This window comes from Sciurus vulgaris (assembly GCF_902686455.1).
Source record: "Sciurus vulgaris genome assembly, chromosome: 10".
NCBI classification, from domain to species: Eukaryota; Metazoa; Chordata; class Mammalia; order Rodentia; family Sciuridae; genus Sciurus; species Sciurus vulgaris.
Window position 1 is genome coordinate 119,265,507 of NC_136470.1, and position 21,099 is coordinate 119,286,605.

The 21,099-nt window shown below is 42.7% G+C and overlaps 1 protein-coding gene across 1 annotated transcript in view; it reads right to left on the reverse strand.

Annotated features, from left to right (window-relative positions):
- CPNE4 (copine 4) overlaps positions 1 to 21,099 on the reverse strand; it is a 559,227-nt gene that overhangs the window by 203,966 nt on the left and 334,162 nt on the right. Inside the window, exon 3 of the mRNA XM_079101307.1 lies at positions 19,863 to 20,042. Coding sequence (XP_078957433.1) covers positions 19,863 to 20,042 — 180 coding nt within the window. The remainder of the gene's footprint in view (positions 1 to 19,862; positions 20,043 to 21,099) is intronic.

A 21,099-nucleotide genomic window follows, 5' to 3' on the forward strand; every position in this document is an offset into this window, starting at 1 on the left:
TTAAGCAGGGTTCTAATTACTTCAAGTAATTAAAGGCCTTTACCCTTTCTCTGACTTCATTCGCAAGAGATGGAGTGAAGAGAGAGCTTCCGAGGGGGAGGGAGGGATTTAAGGATGGCGCGTGCAGTAATTATCCACCGTGGCCTCAGCTCTAGGGTTAAGCCTCACCACCACTGCAAATGATCCGGCTCTGTGATTAGTCAAGAGGCCACCTGCCCCCTCACTCCAGCCACCCTCTGTCTGCTCCCCGAGTCAAGCCAGGAAAAAGAGGAAAGGACGCTTCTCTAAGGTGCCCAGTGTCCACCCAGAGCGTTTTGTCAGGTGAGGGGCACATGGCAGTTTTTGACGACGACCTTTGGTGGCTTGTGCCTTGTCTACAGGGAGGCTGGTAACCAAATATCAGCAGTCCACAGAGCAGAGGGGCAGTGAGGGGATTCGCTGACCATTTTTAAATGGAAAGAGCTAACTCTGACTTTGAGGAAGACCAAGTATTTTCATTATTACCAGTTAAAGATCTGGCAGCTGTTGGAGAGTCATCATCAATACTGCTTTGGGAGCGCTTGTTATGTAGTAGCTACGGCTCTCAAGTGCTTTACCTGCATGGATTCATTCAACCCTCATGGCAGGATCATCATACGGCCATGTGCAGATGAGAGATGAGAGGTGCAGAGAATGTATTCGTTCGCTAAGTCTGCCAATAACAGACTACCACAAACTGGGCAGTTAAGGACAACAGAAATGTACTCTCGGGATTCTGGAGACCAAATGCCTGAAATCAAGGCATTAGCAGGGCAAACTCTCTCCAGAGGAGATTCCAAATCTTGTCTCTTCCAGATTCTGGAAGCTGCCCTCTCTGTTTTGCTTGCGACGGTCTCATTCTACCTCTATCTTCCCGTGGCCATTCATCCTCTGTCTGTGTCTCTCCTCCATGCGTCTCTTATTATAAGGACACTTGTTGCTGGATTTGGGTCCCACCTGGTTAATCTACGATGATCTCCTCATCTTGAGATCTCTCTTTTCAATGGGTAAAGACTTTCTCCAAATAAGGTCACAGTCACAGGTTCTGGTTCTCAGGCATGGACACACCTTTTTGGAGGCCAGCACTTAGTCCATGACAGAAAGTCTAGGTGACATGCTCAAGTTTTACACCAGCAAGCAGCAGAGCTGGGGTTTGAATCCAGATGGTCTAGCTCCAGACTGCCAAACTCTCCTGCCTCCCATAAATGACAGAAGTGGGACTTGACCCAGGCCCTGGACTAAATCCTACCAGGTGTGCAAAGTGATCCAAACTTATACTTGGCCTCAAGAAGGGGGAGAATTTCATTTCATGTAGGCTGCTGCCATGTTCACCCAGCTGGACCCCTATCTTCCCTCATGCTACATAACCTAGATTAAGAATCACATGCAAGGTTGGCCCTGGAGTGGGCCTTGGACAGCTAAATCTCTGGGCACTTCGGTTTCCTCACCTGTGAAATGGTGATAATATCATCTTCCACTTGTGTTTACCATGCACAGTATGAGTATTAAAATGGCAGCATTAGGCATACACGGGTACTTAGGAAATGCTACTTTCTTCCTCTTTTCTCTCCCGTGGAATCAGTCCCCACTTGGAGATAGTTACAGGGATCTATTGACTTGGATTGGGATATTGGCAATGAAGGGGTTAAGATACTGGAGATATTTAAGACGCTGAATTGATGGGACTTCATGATTGACTGATGGGCAGGGGTGGAGAGTGGGATGAATGCCGGAAGTTTCCCAGGTCCCAGAGCTCTGGCATCTGGCAGGATGGAGGCACCGTTCTCTGAGTGGGGCACACTGGAGGAGAGGCCAATGGAAGGGCTGTGGGAAAAGCAAGAGGAAATGGCGTGCTTGGGTCGAAGCGCTGGATTGGAGATTTGGTTTGGATCTGTGAGTTATCCAAGTGGAGCTAAGATCCAGTTACTGCTGTATCCATGAGTTTCGGGTTCAGAAGAGAGTCCTGACTTGGGGTTCTCTAAAGCATGGATGATTAGTGGAAGGGCAGGGGTGGTAGGGAGTCTATGAGGGAAAAAATAGAAGCAGGTCTGAGAGTGAGGCCGACTTCCAGGCCGAGGCCCACTTTAGTGTCTCGGTGCCTGACTGTCACCTCAGCCCCGGAACAAGCCCTCTGGGTGTGGGGGGCCCTACTTCCAGGGCCATGAGGCGACTGAGCATGAGGGGGGATTCAGTCCTCCGTGTCCTTCCTGTTCATCTGGGGCTAGAGCAGGCTCTGTGGGGGGACATCCAATTCGGGACCAGGGCTGTCTTCCTGTCTGTGTGGCGACTGAAGCTTTGACCAAATTATGCTACGTACTCATATGAACATACCACAGTGAATTCCACCTTTATCTACATCCATTTAATAAAGCAATGAATAAATGGATAGAAGAGAGACCAGTGGAACAGAGGAAGGGGAAAGGAGAGGAAAGAGGGGAAGGAAAAAGGGAAGTACTAGGGACAAAAATGAAGCAAATTATGTTCTATGTATGTCAAATAGAAAAAAAAAAGACACACAATGCAAAGTTGGAGGTGTTACTGAGGATACAGCTAATACCTCTGCACTGTGCACCATACTAGGCTGGGTTAAGTTGCTAGAGTGTTTCTATACAAATATATGAATATTTAGCAATTTGTATAAAAGACCTTAAAAGGCTTACATGGACTTCAGTTAATAATAATGTATTGATGTCAGTTTATTAATTTAAATAATTTGGAATGCCAGATGCTAATAATAGGGAAAACTGCATATGGAGGGGGCATACATTAAACTTTCCATACTATATGTTCAATTTTCCTGCAAATGTGAAACTTTTCTTTAAAAAATAGAATAAAATCCTTTTTTTAGCATTGGAAAAAAAAGGTGTACCCAAATATTCCACTGTTAACTTATTCTAAAAAATAATAATATTCCACGTCAGTGGGGCAGAAGGTGTATTCAATAGGCTCATCAAAAAGTTTATAATTCTTGAAAACTGGAAATGTTCACAGTAGGAGACATATTACATGAATTTTGCTATTATGGAATACCATGTAGCCCTTAAAACAAATAATGCAGAAGAAGTATATGCATGAACATTGAAAGTTGCTTACTATATATTTTTGTTTAAAAAGCAAACAATAAAAGCATGAATAAATAAGTGACCATATGTTTATTTTAAAAAGAAGTATATGTAAAAATAAAGTGAAAAAAAGGAGTATATGTATCTGTATCATAAGAAAAAAATCTGTAGGATTATGCACCAGAGTGTTTAGTAGTCATCTCTCAATGGTGGGATTAGGGGTGATTTTATTTTTTCTTTATATTTCTAAATAGTTTTTGCAACAATCCCATATTGCCTGCACATACAGAAAACCAACAAAGCCATTTCCTGAAAGACATGCAATGGAGGGATGGAAAGTCTGGCTTGGCTCAAACTCATGTCATATGGAGGAAACCCTGGAGTGTGAGGAAGAGGAGCCAGACCTGTGGCCCCTGAAGCTCCACAGAATGAAGGGAGGGTCTTGGGAGCAAGAGATTGCAGCAGCTGTCACAGTCCAATGTCTTTTGAGCTTGGGGACCTGAAGACATAAGACCCCACCCTGTGGACCCTGACGATGCAGGCTTGACAGATGTGCTTCCCAGTGACCAGCCATTCTTTGTATCTTGTGTTAAAAGTGCTGGTAAAAATGTTGTTGCAAACTGGCCAAGGCACAGGATTGCTTAAAAGTCAGAAAGTCTGGATTTAACTTGGGGTTTCCCCACTTGAAAATGATGTGCGCCTCATATACCAAAGGACTTAAAGTCAGCATAATACAGTGATGCAGTCACATCAATGTTCACATCAGCTGAATTTACAATAGTTAAACTATGGAATCAACCTAGGTGACTTTCAACAGATAACTGGATAAAGAAAATGTGGTATATACACAATGGAATATTATTCAGCCATAAAGAAGAATGAAATTATAGCATTTGCTGGTGAATAGATAAAACTGGAGACTATTATGCTAAGTGAAATAAGACAATCCCCCCAAAAATCAAAGGTCAAATGTTCTTTCTGATATGCAGATGCTAACACACAATAAGGGAGTGGGGAGGGAGGAATAGACGTTCACTGGATCAGACAAAGGAGAATGAAAGGAAGGGAGAGGTGATGGGAATAGGAGACAATAGAATGAATCAGACATGACTTTCCTATGTTCTTATATGAATACATGACCAGTGTAACTCCACATCATCTACAACCACAAGAATGGGAAGTTATACTTCATGTATGTATAATATGTCAAAATGAATTCTATGGTCATGTGTAACTAAAAAGAGCAAATGAAAAATTTTTAAAAAGAAAATGGTGTCTACCTAAGTAACTGGAAGTAAATTATCTCAAGATTTAGGTGACTAGCAGAAAAATGAGAAAATAATGGCACTTACCCCTTGGGGGTTTTGTGAGAATTAATTCAGATAATTGGCTCAAAGCTTTCAGCAGAGGGTCTGGCAGTAGTATTCCATTATTATTATTATTATTATTATTATTATTAATATTAGAGTCATCATCATGATGCAATAAGTGCATTATTCATGAATTAGATGAATGAAAGAATACATATCACAGACATATTATTGTTGTCCTCAATGGCTAATGAGCAAAATAGATTCATGTGAAGAGAAGAACAAGACCTAACTGCTATGAGTTGCTTAGATTATTTGCTCCAGAAGTATTTCGGATAAACATTCATAAATGGATGGCCACTTGCAAATGGGTGTCACAGATCCTTCTGAGCTGAGAGAAAGACTTTCCAGATCGAGGCATCGATTTAACACCTTGTGGGGAAGGATGCTTCATGCTGGACCTCTTGAAAGCAGTTATTTAATGATGGCATTTAGGAGGAATCACTACTCTGCTTTTCAGATCTACAAAGGGTTGTGAGAATGCACTTTGACAAGCAATGTGGTGTAATGGGAAGGCAGGTGTTCAGATCAGATTAATTTGAATTGCAGGTCTGCAACTTGCAGTCAGTGTGATCTAGGGGGAATCCATTGCGTTCTCGGACTTTATCTCCTAATCAAGTGGAGTTGCCTCATTTAACAAGTATCTGGAATGCAACAAGGTCCCTGAAAATCAGTCTCCTCTGTTCAAATGACCACTGATGAGGAAGTCGGTTGGAAGAGAAGACTTGGGGGTTCTGAAAGGGCATCTTCTCATTGAGCATATGAAACAGAGGCCCAGAGGCAGTGCAGCTCAGGAAGAGCCGCTGAGTGCTCTGTGAAGCCAAAGGCCTGGTGTTGAACTTCTGCTGTGCCACTGGCTTGTCATCTTAGCTTATTGAGGATGGTGTTGGTATGGTTGATAGCACCAAGCTCACAATACCTGACCTGTGAGCAACTCTTAGTGGAGCCGCCCTAGGTGACCCTTCTAGAAGGGGCGACACTCCTGTGCTCAGACAGAGGTGTTTAAGCAGGAGCCAGGAGTGCCAGAGAGCAGTACAGGGACTCCTGCACTGGTTGGGTAAAGTCAGCACTACTTTGTCTTCTTCCTCATTTCAAGCTTTCCTGAATCCACTGGGGCCCTGTCAGCACATTAACACCAGCTCTCCTGGTTTGAATCTCAGTGGGGAGAGAGAGGTTTGGAGGATTTCTGCTCCTTTGTTTCTGATGACTGGCGAGGGGGGGTGCCTGACTTGAGTCTCCTCTGGACACCTGCACCAGGAAGAGGGACTGAGGCACAGGGATCAGCTCCCTTGGGCCCCCCTCAGGGCTGGGCTCAGGAGTAGGTACCTTTGCTGATCTGCGTTGGTGTACGGAGGAGTCTCAGGCTCCTGTTCCATCTAAAACAAAGTTAATTAATTCAAACCTGGCCTCATTTTGTCCTTGGATCTGAAACCAAGACTCTTGGGAATGATTTTGTAAACTAAGCAGTTATTGTTTTTCTCCATCTAAACTTCATTAAGATAATTCAAGACACAAATAATCTCTTTCTGAATTTAGGCTTAAGCTGGTCCTAGGCTTTGGGGGGATCGCGGAACCTCTTTGCAGATTCAGTGGTTCTCCCCTAACTTCTCTGTTATTAGTGCTCCATGCCCTCCGAGGTCTCTTCTGTCATCAAAAATAATATTACAGAAAATGAGAATCAGATTAGCCACGCCGACTCTCCTCCCCGTGGGCAAGGAGTGAACACTGAGGCTTTATCCGAAGTATCTGCAAAATGGCTTTTCGAAAACCTCAGCAAATCCCTCACCCAAAAGGATTCCTCACAAATTTCCCAGATTGAAATGCCTTGCAGGTTTTCAAAGTTCTAAAGTTGAAGAATTTATACAATGCATGTATGCCTTACTCCTTCATTTGAGGGTGAGTGTTTTGAAGTCAGTCACACGGGCCTTATTATGATGTTTTTACTACAATTTTTTTTCTGAGCTTAGATGTGATAAAATGTCCTATGGAGAAACACAGATGTGACCCTACAAATCACCCATAAACCTACAACTTAGATGTCATCACTATGAACATAAAAACAGCCTTCTAGGCCTTTGACCTTTGAAGAAGTAAGTATTTTAATAGTTGGTACCATGTGTTTCTGCCCTTTTAGAAGACTATTTTATATTCACAAAAGTTTATGGTTATTACTCACTAAATTTCATATACAGCCTAAACAAACAAAAGTAATTCAGAAATCTTCACAATGTAGTAAACATTATAAGTAGTTGAACAATCTTATTTTCAGTAAATAGAAAGATTGGGTAGAGAATTGGTTTGGGATCAAATTCATTATTTGATGACTAGGCTTTTTGGTTAATGAACTTCTGCAAATATGGCACATTGATATAGTTCCTTCATGGTACTGTAGGGTCTCTGCCCTAGGGCTGGGACAAGGACAGGATATTTTTATCTAAGACAGGTGGGATACTGGTCGTTGAGTAGGTGCAGCCAGACTGCATTTGTAGAGAGAGGTGAGACAAGGCTGCTCGGTGGGAAGGGTGTGAGCCAACACTGTGGAGACAGGGATCCAGGTTGGATTTACATCCAGGAGTTCTGAGCTGGGTGGAAGTGAGATTGGAATGAAAGTTGGTTGGAAACAAGATAAGTGGGAGCTATGATGGGAGTCTCAGGCAGCTGCCTTTAATCCCAGGTGGCTTGTGTGGGGTAGGCTGGGGACCAAGTATCCTGCACCAGCCTGGCTTAGAAGGTTAAGAACAAGGCAAATACTGAGAGCTGCATTTTAGCATTGACATAGTAGGTCCTTCAGTGCCAGCTCTCTTGCCCTCCTCCCCTGCACCAATATGAGGCTAAGAGAGAGATTGTATAACTGCCCAAGCATGTGAAATAGGGCCTAAAAACAGGGCCCATTTAAATTGCTACTGAATGTATCTTTTCACAACTCTCTTTGAAATCAAATAGGGGCAAGGATTGCTTTCCCTAGGGGGAGTGCTGAGGTAGGAGGATACCATCTGTGATTGGATGACATCTGTTTTTTAGCCTGAGGGAAATGCTAAGTATCCTCATGTTAAATCATAGATGAGAAGGGATGGAGGGGTGGGGAGCATCCTGAAAAGGAATGGGAATATAGGAAAAGATGCTTTATTTTAGAAAGGTAAAAGGTAAGAGATGGATGAGAAGCACTAATTATTAGATCTGAAAGGAATTCAGAGATGAACTCATCTACGGGTAAGGCGACCATATCACAAAGAGGTTAAGTAAATTGTCCAAAGCCACATAGGGAGTTGGTGGTAGATCCAAGATGTAGGACTCAGGACTCCAGTTCAGAGAGTCTAAAGGAAATTTAAAGGTATAAAAGGAGAACTTCAGGGAAAGCAGAGAGAGTTTCCTGGGATCTGATCATAAGAGGATTCTTTGCCTGCCAAAGGTAGCAAAGCCAAAGGTAAGAATATTCTTCTTGGAGAACTGGGGAACTGGTCACCTTCAACTACTCTATACCACCTGTCCATGAGCAGGAGAGTAGAAAGTAGCACTTCTTCCTGGGATCCCCGGGCTTAGCCATAGGAGTGGAGATGATGTGGTTTACTTATGATATCATTCATCACACATGTGACTGTTGCTTGCAGTGATTCTGCAAAGTCAGGGAAAGCTTTACATATGAGAAGCTGGAAGGAAATGAGTTGCCTGCTATGATGTGTAAATTTGACTTCCCTGGACCATCAATTTCAAGCCATGAGGGTATTAGATATCATACAACAAAATGCTAACCTTGGAATCTTGCTGTGGGCATTACATCGAATTTAGATAGTACTCTTGGCATCATTATACCCCCAGTGCCCACCAATTGGGGTCATATTGACCCTAAACCAAAGTCCCATTGATCATGACAGCATGCAATCTGCTAGTCCTTTTAATGGCCCCTGGGTTGACATAATCCTAACATTCATCTGCGTCAGGAAAGAAACCAATGGTCTGGATAATAGGTGCATCCAGCTACATTTAATGGAATGGGAAAACAAACCTGGGCAATCAAGATTTCCCTCAAGAACATACGCTTCAAGCCCTTGCAGGACTGTAAACTTTATGAAGCATTTTTCCCCTGCCTTTAGAAGTTTTCTTAGTCCTCCTTAATTGCTCCAGAAAATTTCCTAAATCATTAGTTCTTTTCAAATGAAAACAAGATACTGAGTCCACCGTTCATTAGTAGGCCCAGGGGTTTCCAAAATATGGTCTCTGGTCCAGCAGAATCAGCATCACCTGGGAATTCAGAAATACAAAGATGGAGTCCTTCAGCAGATCTTCTGAATCAGAAACTCTGGGGGCAGACCCAGCACTCTGTAGTACAATGTTTCCACGTGATCCTGAGGCGTGCTAGAGTTTAAGAACCACTGCCTGGAGGGAAGATGGTATGTGAACCCTCCTTCATGAATAAGGGTCAGAGTTGCTCCAGACCGCCTGATTCCTCCAAGGGTTGCAGATTTCTCTGCTCCACTTAACATGACAGAAAGCAGGAAGATCTTGGTTTTAACAGGTGTCCTCAGAACTTTGTAGAAAATACACTAAGGAACAGCCCCAGGGCAAAGAAGAAAAGGTTTATATAGTTGTAACTATCCCTTGAACTTTGGAGAAGAGAAAGTACCTCCAAGAAAAGCAGTGTTGAAGCTCTGGGGCTACTACTGGTCTTAGATAATGGGTTCATTTGACACGGTTGAGGTTGAAAGGAAGGTCAGGAGGGGACACTTCCTAGACACTGAGTTCGAAAGGTCCTGGTTTGGGGAGGTTGACAGTTACACTGATACTTTTTAAGAAGCCACATCATATTTTTAAAGCAAATTCAGAATACAAACCCTGAGGGAAGATAACCAAGGCTATTTCTCGGCAAGAAGATGTTAGGTTGCCTCTATTATTTCTGTATAAAACAAAACCAAAAAAGAAAAATCAAGGGAACAAAATCAATAAAACATGAGCAAGGTCAACGCCAATTCAGCTTTGCATTAAAAATGCTACTTTGTAATTTACACTGGTTAGTGATAAACTATGGGAATAAATGAAAAAGCTCATGGGGGGCTTTGGAGCTGGGCAGATCTACATTGGCGTTCCAGTTCTGCTGCTTTCTAGCTAGTGATGTTGGATAGCTTATCTAAGTAGCCATGGAAAGTCATTATTTTTATTATTTATGACTCAACCTCCACTGGTTTTGGTGGATAACGGAGTGTGACATCTTGGGAATGTACAGAGGAGTTAATGAAAGAGAGGCTGAAGGCGGCATCTTAAAGTTTGGCGCCCGTTCTGGAGAGCCAGCAGTCTCCTCTCTCCTTGGCATGCCCACTGTGGGGTGTGGCGCAAGAGGGGCTTACCAGCTGCCTCCTTTTGGGCAACAGAAATCCAAGGAGGGCCTCTGCGCTCACTCAGAAGGAGGACACAGCTTTCTGAGCACCCTGTGTCCCCAGCGTCACCCCCCTCATCCATCTGCTGAGAATGTGGAGTTCTGCCTCCAGTCTTCTCGAGGACACCGACCTGCGTTTGCTTCATTTGGCATTTTCCGCTCAGTGCGGAGTGGCTTGCTGTGCTCGTACCCAGCGTCACGGCCAACTCCAGTTTCTAGCACGCCTAGGGCTGCTCTTTTCCTTTCCTAAGCCAAGAGCCCTGCTGTTCCACAGGGCAGAGGGAGGCTGGGACAAACAGATGAACAGAGCCAGCACCTTAGACACCGGAGGCAGGCGGGCTCTGCACGTGCGACTTCCTGCCTGGTTGGGCGGATTCACCAATTCACCTTCGCTCACCTTTGGGGCCTTTTTTTAACGGCAAGATAAAGATTGGAATAGCTGCCCAAATTATTTCAGAGACCTGATTTACGAACACTGTTACATCAAAATCATCTCAGAAGAGCAACTATTGGGACAGACACCTGCAGGAGCGCACGCTTACACTTTGAATCGCTTGGACTAAATAAAACACTCCACAAATTCGAGGCAAAATTCCAAGTTGTGTTTTACTGATTGCCCCGGAGGTGGGTGCTCCTTCCTGATCTTTTCACCTTTTTTCTGTCCACCTTGGCTCTGAAGATAATGCTGACTCTTCTTACAATTTCCTGGATTCTCACCACCTTGACAAGAACTTCCACAAGGGCCTCAGGTAACACGGAGTGCTCCCTCATGTCAAGGACCCTGCCAAGCACTTTCTATGCACTATTCCACTGCATATCCCTGAGGTCATTGCTATTATGATCCCCGTTTTGCAAATGAAGAAACCAAGGCTTCAGGAGAGGCAGGAATTTGCCTCTGGACCAACAACTTGAGAGAACTGAGCAGGGATGTGACCTCAGATCATCAGGCTCCGTAGTGTTTTCCCTTGCGTGTTATGGAACAGCCTCAGACCCTGACCCTGCCCGTCCCAGGCCACACCCTGCCTACCTGCACACAGGAGAAGGAATCTTCCCTCACCACTACGGTTAGGAGGAAGGGAAATGTTGACGGTTTTTCATCTGCTTGACCATACTACAGAGAACAGCAATTTAGAGAAAGAAGAAAAATTCCTACTTATGCTCAAGTGTTACAGCCTGTGAAACCCTGAAGGGTACAGGAGTCTGCACGCTCACTAAGCTTCCAGGACAAGTGCATTTGCCTGGTGTGTTTTTCACCCTCTTACCTGAAACTGAAGAGAGATGGCCTCACCTACTCAATGATTTTTAAAGACCCACTGTTTTTCCACATATGTTATGTTCAATAGGTTTCCTTCCAAAAATAAAAATAAAAGGACCACATTTGTGTGCATCTGTGGGGTGTCAGATCCTAAATCAATATGATCTACTTCAGATCCATGTGGTCAGCTGCCAACTGGAAACCTCCTCTGATTTCTAGGCAAACATCCTGAGCGTAACAGGTAGGTATCACCTGCTGTTTCTCACCCCCACTCCCATACGATTTCCCTGAGGGACCACCCAAGGGTTCCTCCAGGTACCTAAGCCAGACCCCTGCAAACACCTCCTCCCCCACCTGGTCTTCCAGGTTTGTTGATTCTGCTCTTGAACAGAACAGACTCTCCTCTGGAACTTCCCTGCCTCCACACCTGCCCTCACCCGTCGGCCCTTCATGGGAACGCCAAAGTGCTCTTTGCACCTGTAAAACACACATCCCATTTTGTCCTGGCCCCAGTGACCAGGGCCTCAGTGTATCAGTCCCAAGCTCTGCAAATGTGAATGCCTCATGGTCTGGCTCCTCCTTTCCAATCTGGCGTCCTCTATCCTCTTCCCGCACTCCCTGGACCACCCATCCATGCTGTCAAAGAGTGCTCTGCCGTTGCCTTCATGCCCCTGTGTCTTGTGTCTTTGCATTTTGTTTTGCATGCCAGTCATTCTCCCCCAGAGTCCTGTTTCTTTTCTCTGCTGGTGAATTCCTATTCATTCTTCAGGATCCAAGTCCAGAGTCCTCTTTAGTTGTGAGACCTTGCTGGGTCCCTCTAGGCAGAAGTAGGTCTCCCCCCCGCCCCCCACAGCTCCTAGAATGCATTTCAATTGTAGTGCTAAGTAATATGCCCTTTGATTATTTATTTACAGTTCTGTGTCTCCCAACTAATTATAAGCTCCTCGGGGGCAGGACCTCTGTCTTTCATCTTTTTGTCTCTAGCACCTAACACAGTACTTGGCATATCCAGGGCACTTGGTGAATGCTTGTTGAAAGGATGAATAAATAAAACTTAATCATGGTTAAAAAAAAAAAAAAAAAAAGTTACATGATCTTCCTTGAACCAGTCATGACAGTCATAAAGATGGAATATTCTCATTGAATTAAATTAGTTCCCAACCTTGAAGTGTGGGAAAGGCAATTCCACCAATCAGTTGGTCAACGAAATGAAAACATTGTTGCCAATCAATATGCACAATATCCAGAGAGGCCGGCATATAACTTGGAGGTAGAGTGGTGTGACTTTGTAAAAATGGCTCCGGCTACACCAGAGTCTAACATAGGGCTCATTTGCTTCGTCTAAGCTACAACCTTAAGACTTCTCAGACCAAGTAGCCTCTTCACATTTCCTTCTCTAGGTCATGTCAGAAGACAGTTCTGAATTAAGAATCAAAAGTTCCTACACGTGTGGCTCAGTGGAAGCACGCTCGCCTAGCACAGGTGAAGCCCTGGGTTCCATCGTTAGCAACACATAAAAATAAATAAAGATCTTGTGCCTACCTACAACTAAATATATATATATATATATATTTTTTTTTTTTAAAGTTCCTACATGCCATAAACATACATTGGAGAAAAGATAGCCTCTTCAACAAATGGTGCTGGGAAAACTGGAAACCCATATATAGCAGAACGAAATTTAACCCCTATCTCTCACCCTGTGCAAAACTCAACTCACAGTGGAGCAAGGACCCAGGCATTAGACCAGAGACCCTGCACCTACTAGAAGAAAAAGTAGGCCTAACTCTCCATCATGTCAACTTAGGAACTGAATTCCTCAACAAGACTCCTAAAGCAAAGGAGTGAAATCAAAATTCAATAAATGGGATGGTATCAAACTAAAAATCTTCACAGCAAAGGAAACATCAGGAATGTGAAGAGAGAGCCTACAGAATGGGAGAAAATCTTTTTCACCTGCATCTCAGATACAGCATTAATCTTCAGGATATATAAAGAACTCAAAAAACTTAACACCAAAACAAACAAACAAACAAACAAAAAATCCAACCCAGTCAATAAATGGGTAAAGGAACTGGACAGGGACTTCACAGAAGAGGAAATATGAATGGTCAACAAATATTTGAAAAAATGTTCACTATCTCTAGCAATTAGAGAATTGCAAATTAAAACTACACTGAGATTTCATCTCACTCCAGCGAGAATGGCAATTATCAAGGATACCAGCACCAATAAATGTTGGTGAGGATGTGGGGAAAAGGTACACTCGTACATTGCTGATGGAACTGGAAATTGGTACAACCACTCTGGAAAGCAGTATGGAGATTCCTCAGGAAACTGGGAACAGAATCACCATTTGATTCAGTTATTCCACTCCTTGGTTTATACCCAAAGGACTTAAAATCAGCAATACTACAGTGATGCAGCCACAACAATGTTTATAGCAGCTCAATTGACAATAGCTAAGCTATGGAACCAACTTAGGTGCTCTTCAACAGATGAGTGGATAAAGAAAATGTGATATATATATATATATATATATATATATATATATATATATATATATACAATGGAATATTACTCAGCCATAAAGAAGAATGATATTATGGTATTTGCTGGTAAATGGATGGAACTATAGATTATCATGCTAGGTGAGATAAGCCAATCCCCCCAAACCAAAGGCCAACTGTACTCTCTGATATGTGGATGCTAAAACACAATAGGGTGGGTGGAAGCATAGAAGTTCATTGAATTAGACAAAAGGGAATGAAGGGAAGGGAGGGGGTATAGGAATAGGAAAGACCATAGAATGAATGTCACATGACTTTCCTATGTTCATATATGAATACACAACCAATGAAACTCCACATTATGTACAACCACAGAATGGAATTGGATGTTATATTTAATGTATGTATAAAATGTCAAAATATACTCTACTGTCATATATATCTAAAAAGCAAATAATTTTAAAAAGAAAGAAAAGCAGCAGTGGAAAAACATCACTACCCTCTTCCTGGTATTAGCAGGAAAGCTTTAAATTTCTTAGCACTAAGTATGGTTTTGACTGTAGGTTGTGTAGATGTTCTTCATCACATTGAAGAAATCAGTTTCTATGATTATCTGGCTGAGATGTTCTGTTATGAACGGGTGTTGAATTTTACCAAATGCTGTCCTGCATATATTGATAGGATCCTGTGGTTTTTCTTCTTTTGCTTGATAATGTGATGGATTATATTCATTGATTTTCAAATGTTGAACAGGACTTGCATTCTTGGAATAAATCCCACTTGATCATGGTACATAATTATTGTTATTAAAAAGAAAAGAATCAAAATTCCTGACTACTAGTCTTGGCTCTGTCAAGACACTGAATCTTTCTGATCCTCGGTTTTCTTAACTATAAACTGTAACAATGACACTTGCCCTCTCAACACTGTCAAGAAGGTCAAATAAGAGTCTCAGCATGGAAACTCTTTCCAAAGTCTCAAAACATATTTAGAAGGACTGTTTGCAATTTCCTGCTCAGTGCTCACTTTTACATGATCTTGATAGATTAAGAAAATTAACTGGTTTTTCTCATCTGTAGAAGCTAGACCAAAATAAGGGGGGAAAAAAGGAAGAAAATTGTGTATGTGTGTGTGTGGGAGGGAATTCCATGAAAATAGTAGAGGAAGGGGAGCGAGGGGAAGGGAGGAGGGAATGGAAAGGTAGGAGCAGTAGAAAGGAACTCTCCTATGTACTTGTATGCATAGACTACAGTGAGTTTCATCTTTATGCATATTCATAATGTACTAATTTAAATAAGAGAATCTCCATACTGCTTTCCACAGTGGCTGCACCAATTTGCAACCCCACCATCAATATATGAGTGTATATTTTCTCACTCTGGAAAGCAGTACGGAGGTTCCTTAGAAAACTTGGAATGGAATCACAGTTTTGACTCAGCTATCCCACTCCTTGGCCTATATGCAAAGGACTTAAAATCAGCAATATTAGAGTGACGCAGCTACATCAATGTTTATAGCAGCTCAATTCACAATAGCTAGATTGTGGAACCAACCTAGATGCCCTTCGACAGATGAATGGATACAGAAACTGTGGTATATATACACAATGGAATATTATTCAGCCATAAAGAAGTATAAAATTATGGCATTTTCAGGTAAATGGATGGATTTGGAGAATATCATCCTAAGTGAAATAAACCAATTCCAAAAAACCAAAGGCCAAATGATTTCTCTGATAAGTGGATGCTGATATATAAGGGGTGGTGGGGGAGGTAAGAATGGAGGAAGGATGGATTGCATAGAGGAAAATGAGGGGGAGAAAGGGGGTGGGGGAAAGAAAAGATAATAGAATGAGACAAACATCATTACCTTGTTTACATGTATGATCACACAAACTGTGTGACTCTACTTTGTGTACAAACAGAGAAATGAAAGTTGTACCCCATTTCTGTACAATGAATCAAAATTTTAAAAATAAATAAATAGGAGAAAAATCAAGAGAGTAGATGAAAGGGAACAGGAGGAGAGAGCAGGGAGAGAAAAGGGAAGTAATGGAAAGTGAATTGGAGCAAATTATATTCCATGCTTGTATGATTATGAACCTAATATTATGTATAACTATAATGAGCTAATAAAAAAAATTGACAAAAAAAAAAAAAAAAAAGAACATTAACTGGAAAACCCAGTGTCCCTCTGTTTGCCCCACGCCAGCCAGCCTGGTCTTGTTTCGGTTTCTCATATCAATCATGATGCTTTCAGCTGAAGGAATGGAATGTCACAGCCAGATGGCTTCAACAGCAGAACAGTTCACTCTCCCAGAACAAGGAGCCCGTGGTTGGAAGGGCTCCGGGTGCCGCAGGTCAGGCCTGGGCTTCCAGATCCCTCCCTGGGCTCTGATCCTGCTCAGGGAGGATCCCATCCTCCGCCTCACTGCGAGATGGCTGCTGTGGTTCCTGCAGCAGAGCCATTTCTTCATGGGTCTCTAACCTACGGACTTTTCAAGGAAAACCCTCAAGTTTTATTGATTAGAACTCACCATAAGTGCACCCATTAGCCAATCTCTGGCAAGGAAGGATGGAATCTGTGATTGACTGAGTTATGCAGGACTTGTTTACATTTTTTTATTCTTACAGACTGCATTTTGATTCTTGTAGACAAACGGGGCACATCATTTTGTTTCTATGGTTGTACACGATGTAGAGTCATATCATTTGTGTAATCATACATGTACATGGGGTAATGGTATCTGTCTCGTTCCATGATTTTTCATACCCTCCTCCCTCTCATTTCCCTCTATGTAATCTAAAGTCTTGAGCCAGAGATGGGGCAATTTTCTACAAGACTATGTGGTAGAAAATGATCTCAAAATGATCAGGAGCTGACTGCTAAGAGAACAGTTTCCTGGGTATGATACAGGCAAAATACAGGTGCTATTGGCTCTGCTCATGTCACCAGGCCCAATGAATCTGGGTGCACATGACTGCCCACATAGTCAGCCAGGACTGTTCCTACCCTGGGAATCCTCCGTCAAGGACAGATGACAGCATGCATAGCCCCAAGGTTACACATGCCCTGATTTCCTCATCCTAGGACGAGATAATTCCCTGGGGTTTGCTCTGCCCTGGCTCCTGGAATCTCCTCAGCAGAATTCAGCTCCAGTTGGCCATCATAGCATCTGGCTTGACCATACACCCGGACTGGCTGCCTTTCTTTCCCTGTCTCGCTTTTCTAGACATTTAGGGTGTTTCTTTCCCCTCTTTTGACTTCCAATCTCAGAGCTGGCTTCTTGGGAAAATCAAACAAAGATGCTCTGCACCATATGTCAGACTCCTTCCTGAATCCTGAGGCTTTGTGTATAATGTTCCCATCTGCTCAGAATGCGTTTCCTCTTTCTTCTCACCTGCCGTTCTCTCACGCTCCCTTCACGTTTCAGTGTAAATGTCACTTTCGTTGGGAGGCCTTCTTTGACCTCCTTTCAGCTGGGGCCAGTCTCCCAAGGATCACTCTCCTGTCCTGCACTTGACCATGCTACGAGAGCTGCAGTTTAGTCGTCTGCATTATGAGTTGCTTTCCATCTTGAATCCAGCTTGGCTGTGAGCTGTTTGAGGATGTGGACAATGTTTTTTGGCTCACCAACATATTGCTGGCATTTAGCACAATGTCTGGTACAAAAGAGCGAGCCAAAGACTTGTTGGCTTTTGGAAAGATGATCCTTTTCAAAGAGAGACTAAAGATGTAAGTTTGGGGGTCAATCATATATTAAAATCACCTATTAAAATTATTAAAGTTTTGGATGGAAAATATTAAAGCTATGACTTCTACATAGATCTACATTTAGTTCTTGTGACAAAATATAACGTTTCTCTAGGAGGGATGCCTACTGTCTGAGGGAGAATTTTGGTGTGGCTCATTTATATCTAAAGAAGATATTAGCCAGGTGCAGTGGTGCGTGCCTGTAATCCTACCAGCTTGGGAGGCTGAAGCAGGAGAATTGCAAATTCAAAGCCAATTTCATCAACTTAGTGAGGCACTAAGCAACTCAGTGAGACCCTATCTCTAAATAAAATACAAAAAAAGACTAGGTTTATACCCAAAGGACTTAAAAATCAGCATACTACAGGGATGCAGCCACATAGCAGCTCAGTTCACAATAGCTAGATTGTGGAACCAACCTAGATGCCCTTCAAAAGATGAATGATAAAGAAACTGTGGTGTATATGCACAATGGAATATTATTCAGCCATAGAGAAGAATAATAGTATGGCATTTACAGATAAATGGATGGAATTGGAGAATATCATGCTAAGTGAAATAAACCAATCCCAAAAAACCAAAGGCAGAATGTTTTCCCTGATAAGTAGATGATGATATATAATGAGGGTGGCAGGGGGTGAGGGTGAGAGAAGAATGAAGAAACTTTAGATTATGTAGATGGAAATGAGAGGGGGGTATCAAAAATGGTGGAATGAAACAAACATGTATTATTACACAAATGTTATGAATCTACATTGTGCACAACCGTAGAAACGAAAAGATGTACCCCATTTGTGTACAATGAATCAAAATGTAGTCTGTAAAAATTAAAAAATAATTTTAAAAAAAGGGCTGGGGATGTGGTTCAGTGGTGGAGAGTCCCTGAGTTCAATCCCTGGTACCCTCCTCTAATTATATTTATAGAAGATATCATTTTAATCACATTTTAGCTTTTTAAAATAGGAGCAGGATTCCACCCTAAATCCATACATACACTGTATGTACCTGGCAAATAGAACTATTTGCCACCAACTCTTCTCAATATTCATTAGGGAGAGTATATTAATGGAGAATATGCTAGGTTCTCTGTTTCTCTCTCTGTACCCCCCCAGCTATATTTCTATATTGGGATTTTGGCTTTCATTAAAGAAACAAGGAACAATCCTATTGAATCAATCTCTGTATTCACTGGAAAAGAGCAACCGAGGACACTGTCCATTTTGTCACTCAGTACTCACATGGGAGAAACTTAGTGGTAAGTGGCCTGAGTACAAACTAGCACATCAACTCCTATCCTTGCCATATCTTTACCAGGTGGGTTCTATCTTACAAATCCCTAAGCTAGACTCTTCCTTCAGTGGGGCGGGGGAGTGAATCTAGATTTTGTGGGGTTTCAGCCTTATACAATTCCAAATCCCTCCGTGAGAAAAAATAATGACAAAACTACCAACAAAAATGAAACGCAGAGCCTTGGAAGGTGCCCATGTGACTGAGGGGCACTGATTTCACTGGACCTTGATTCAGTGAAACTGGTCTCTTCCTGCTGCCTGCCCTGGATATGCCTGTCCTGATCCCTAGGATTTGTTCACGTGCTTTATTACTCGGAAAGCCTCCCTCCTCCTTCTTCTTCAATCTGGGGCCATATTGTTTCAAAGTTGGCTTCCACAGTGCCTTCTTTGACTCTTGCCAGCTGAGAAGATCTCTCTTCCTAAAGGCCCTCGACCCCAGGCATGGAGCCCAGGATATTTTGTCATGAATTGCTCCATTTGAAGCACACATATCATGCCTTCTCCAACTAATTTGTCCACTTTCTGGGAATGTTGACTGCTTCTTTTTGTTTTTCTGTTTTTCCATTTAGATCCCACGTCAACACTTACCACAGTTCTGGGTTTAGCAGGAAGGGAAGGGAAAAAAGGGAAAGAAAATGAAATGAAATGGTTTGGAGTCAAGCAGGAGCGTGGGGCCCTGGCTCTGCTATTTATGAGTGCAGGGTCTTCAGCAAGTCTCTTAACCTCTCTGAGTCTGATTTCTCATTGATTAAATGGACATAATAATATTTATTTCACATTAGTGTTAGGATTAAATTAAAGCATCTATTCATTTGCCAAGTATTCATTTAGCCCCTACTTTGGCACCAGAGACTTGGAAAAAACATGAATGAGAAACACTTCCTGTGAGAGCGTTTTCACAGTTGAGTTGGGAGGTGGAAATTGGTAAGAGGACAGAGTAAGGCTGTGACAGACACATGAACAGAGCATGGAGCCGCACATATAGTAAGTAGCTAAATGAATTTGAATAAAGGACCGAAATAATGAGGGCATTCAGTGGAAAAAGTTTTTAATTTTGCAAAATAGGTTTGTAGGATCATCCCTACATAGATGGATATGAAGACAATACCCGGGATGTCGTGAGATGCTAAATGTTAAAAAAAAAAAAGTAAAAAGAAAGCCAAGATTAGACAAGGGCGGGGGGGAGGAACAAAGTCCAAAGGAGCCAAGGAGGAAGCAGCGATCTCCGTGGCCTCACCTGGCCCAGCGTGCACTCCATGCCTCCTAGGAAGTCAGCCTCCTTCAGCCCATTATGGTTGCTGCTGATGTCATGGACTTCAAACCGCAGGCGCTGAACCTCTTCAAAGTAAAAGTCCACAGTAAACAGTTTTGAGTACACTGGGTTTATGCAGGTACGGATCACCTCTGTCCTGTCAACCTGCAAGGAGAAAGAAAGAAAAACTCTATCAGGGATTAGGGCTTTTTTCTTTTTATCCTTCAAACAAATTAACCTTGTAGTGCGTCCTCTTCTTTCAAACCATCAATTATGGTCACAAAGTCACCAGAGTTGGCATTTTGAAAGTTCACATTTTGGCTACCTGCTGAAAATGAGCCAAGGTTCAAGGTAGAAAATCTTATTAGACATAATAAAGAATCTGAAGTTTGTATTTGCAGATTTAGTACATATTATATTATCAGGTTACAGGGCAAGATGGATCAATCATTGGCTACCTGGACCATTTATGCAGAAGAGTTCGAGGGCACATCTGAGCTCAGGGAGGAAAGAAATCTGTGATCTGTTAGTGATGTCTGATGGGCACAATAAAGGAAAAATGGCAGGGTAGGTGTCTCATTGTAGGCGACTCTAGTAGGAATGTCCTAACTAATGAAGTAGAAAGGCCGTGAGGGGAGTGTGAAGATAACACTGCCTCTGGTTTCAAGTATGCCCTTACTTGGGTACATAATGTCTACTCATTTCAAATTCCTTAGACATCAGTTTCTTCATAAGCAAAATAAAAATTAGAAGATTAGAGGATGAAAAGTCACTTCCTGCTCTAACATTTCATGAGCTGTGACTCCTTCATCTTCTGTGATAACTTCTGTGATAACTCGTGTTCTCTTCTTCCAGATCCACATCTGCCACCTTGATCCTACTCTGAGACCCAGGAGGCTGACCTCTATGGGCTGAATTTCCTGGGCTCTCTTGTCCTCTGGGTTCTGGTTGGAGACAGCAGAAGATGAGAGACTGGGAGGACAGGGAGGAGCAGGCACCCCTCCACACATGGACACTGCTAGCAGACTGCCTTCCACCAAGGGAGCATTTGCTGGACTTGGTTGCACAGTCCTCCCCCCCTCTCTCCACCCTTCAGATTGAGGGGTGGCCATGACTTTCTGTTGTTGCTATCCCTGAGGTTTCCAATGCCTCACTTGTCTTCGTTGGCTCCCTGCCCCTGTCCCCATGAAGAATTCCTCCGTAGGGAGTTTAACCTAAAGGG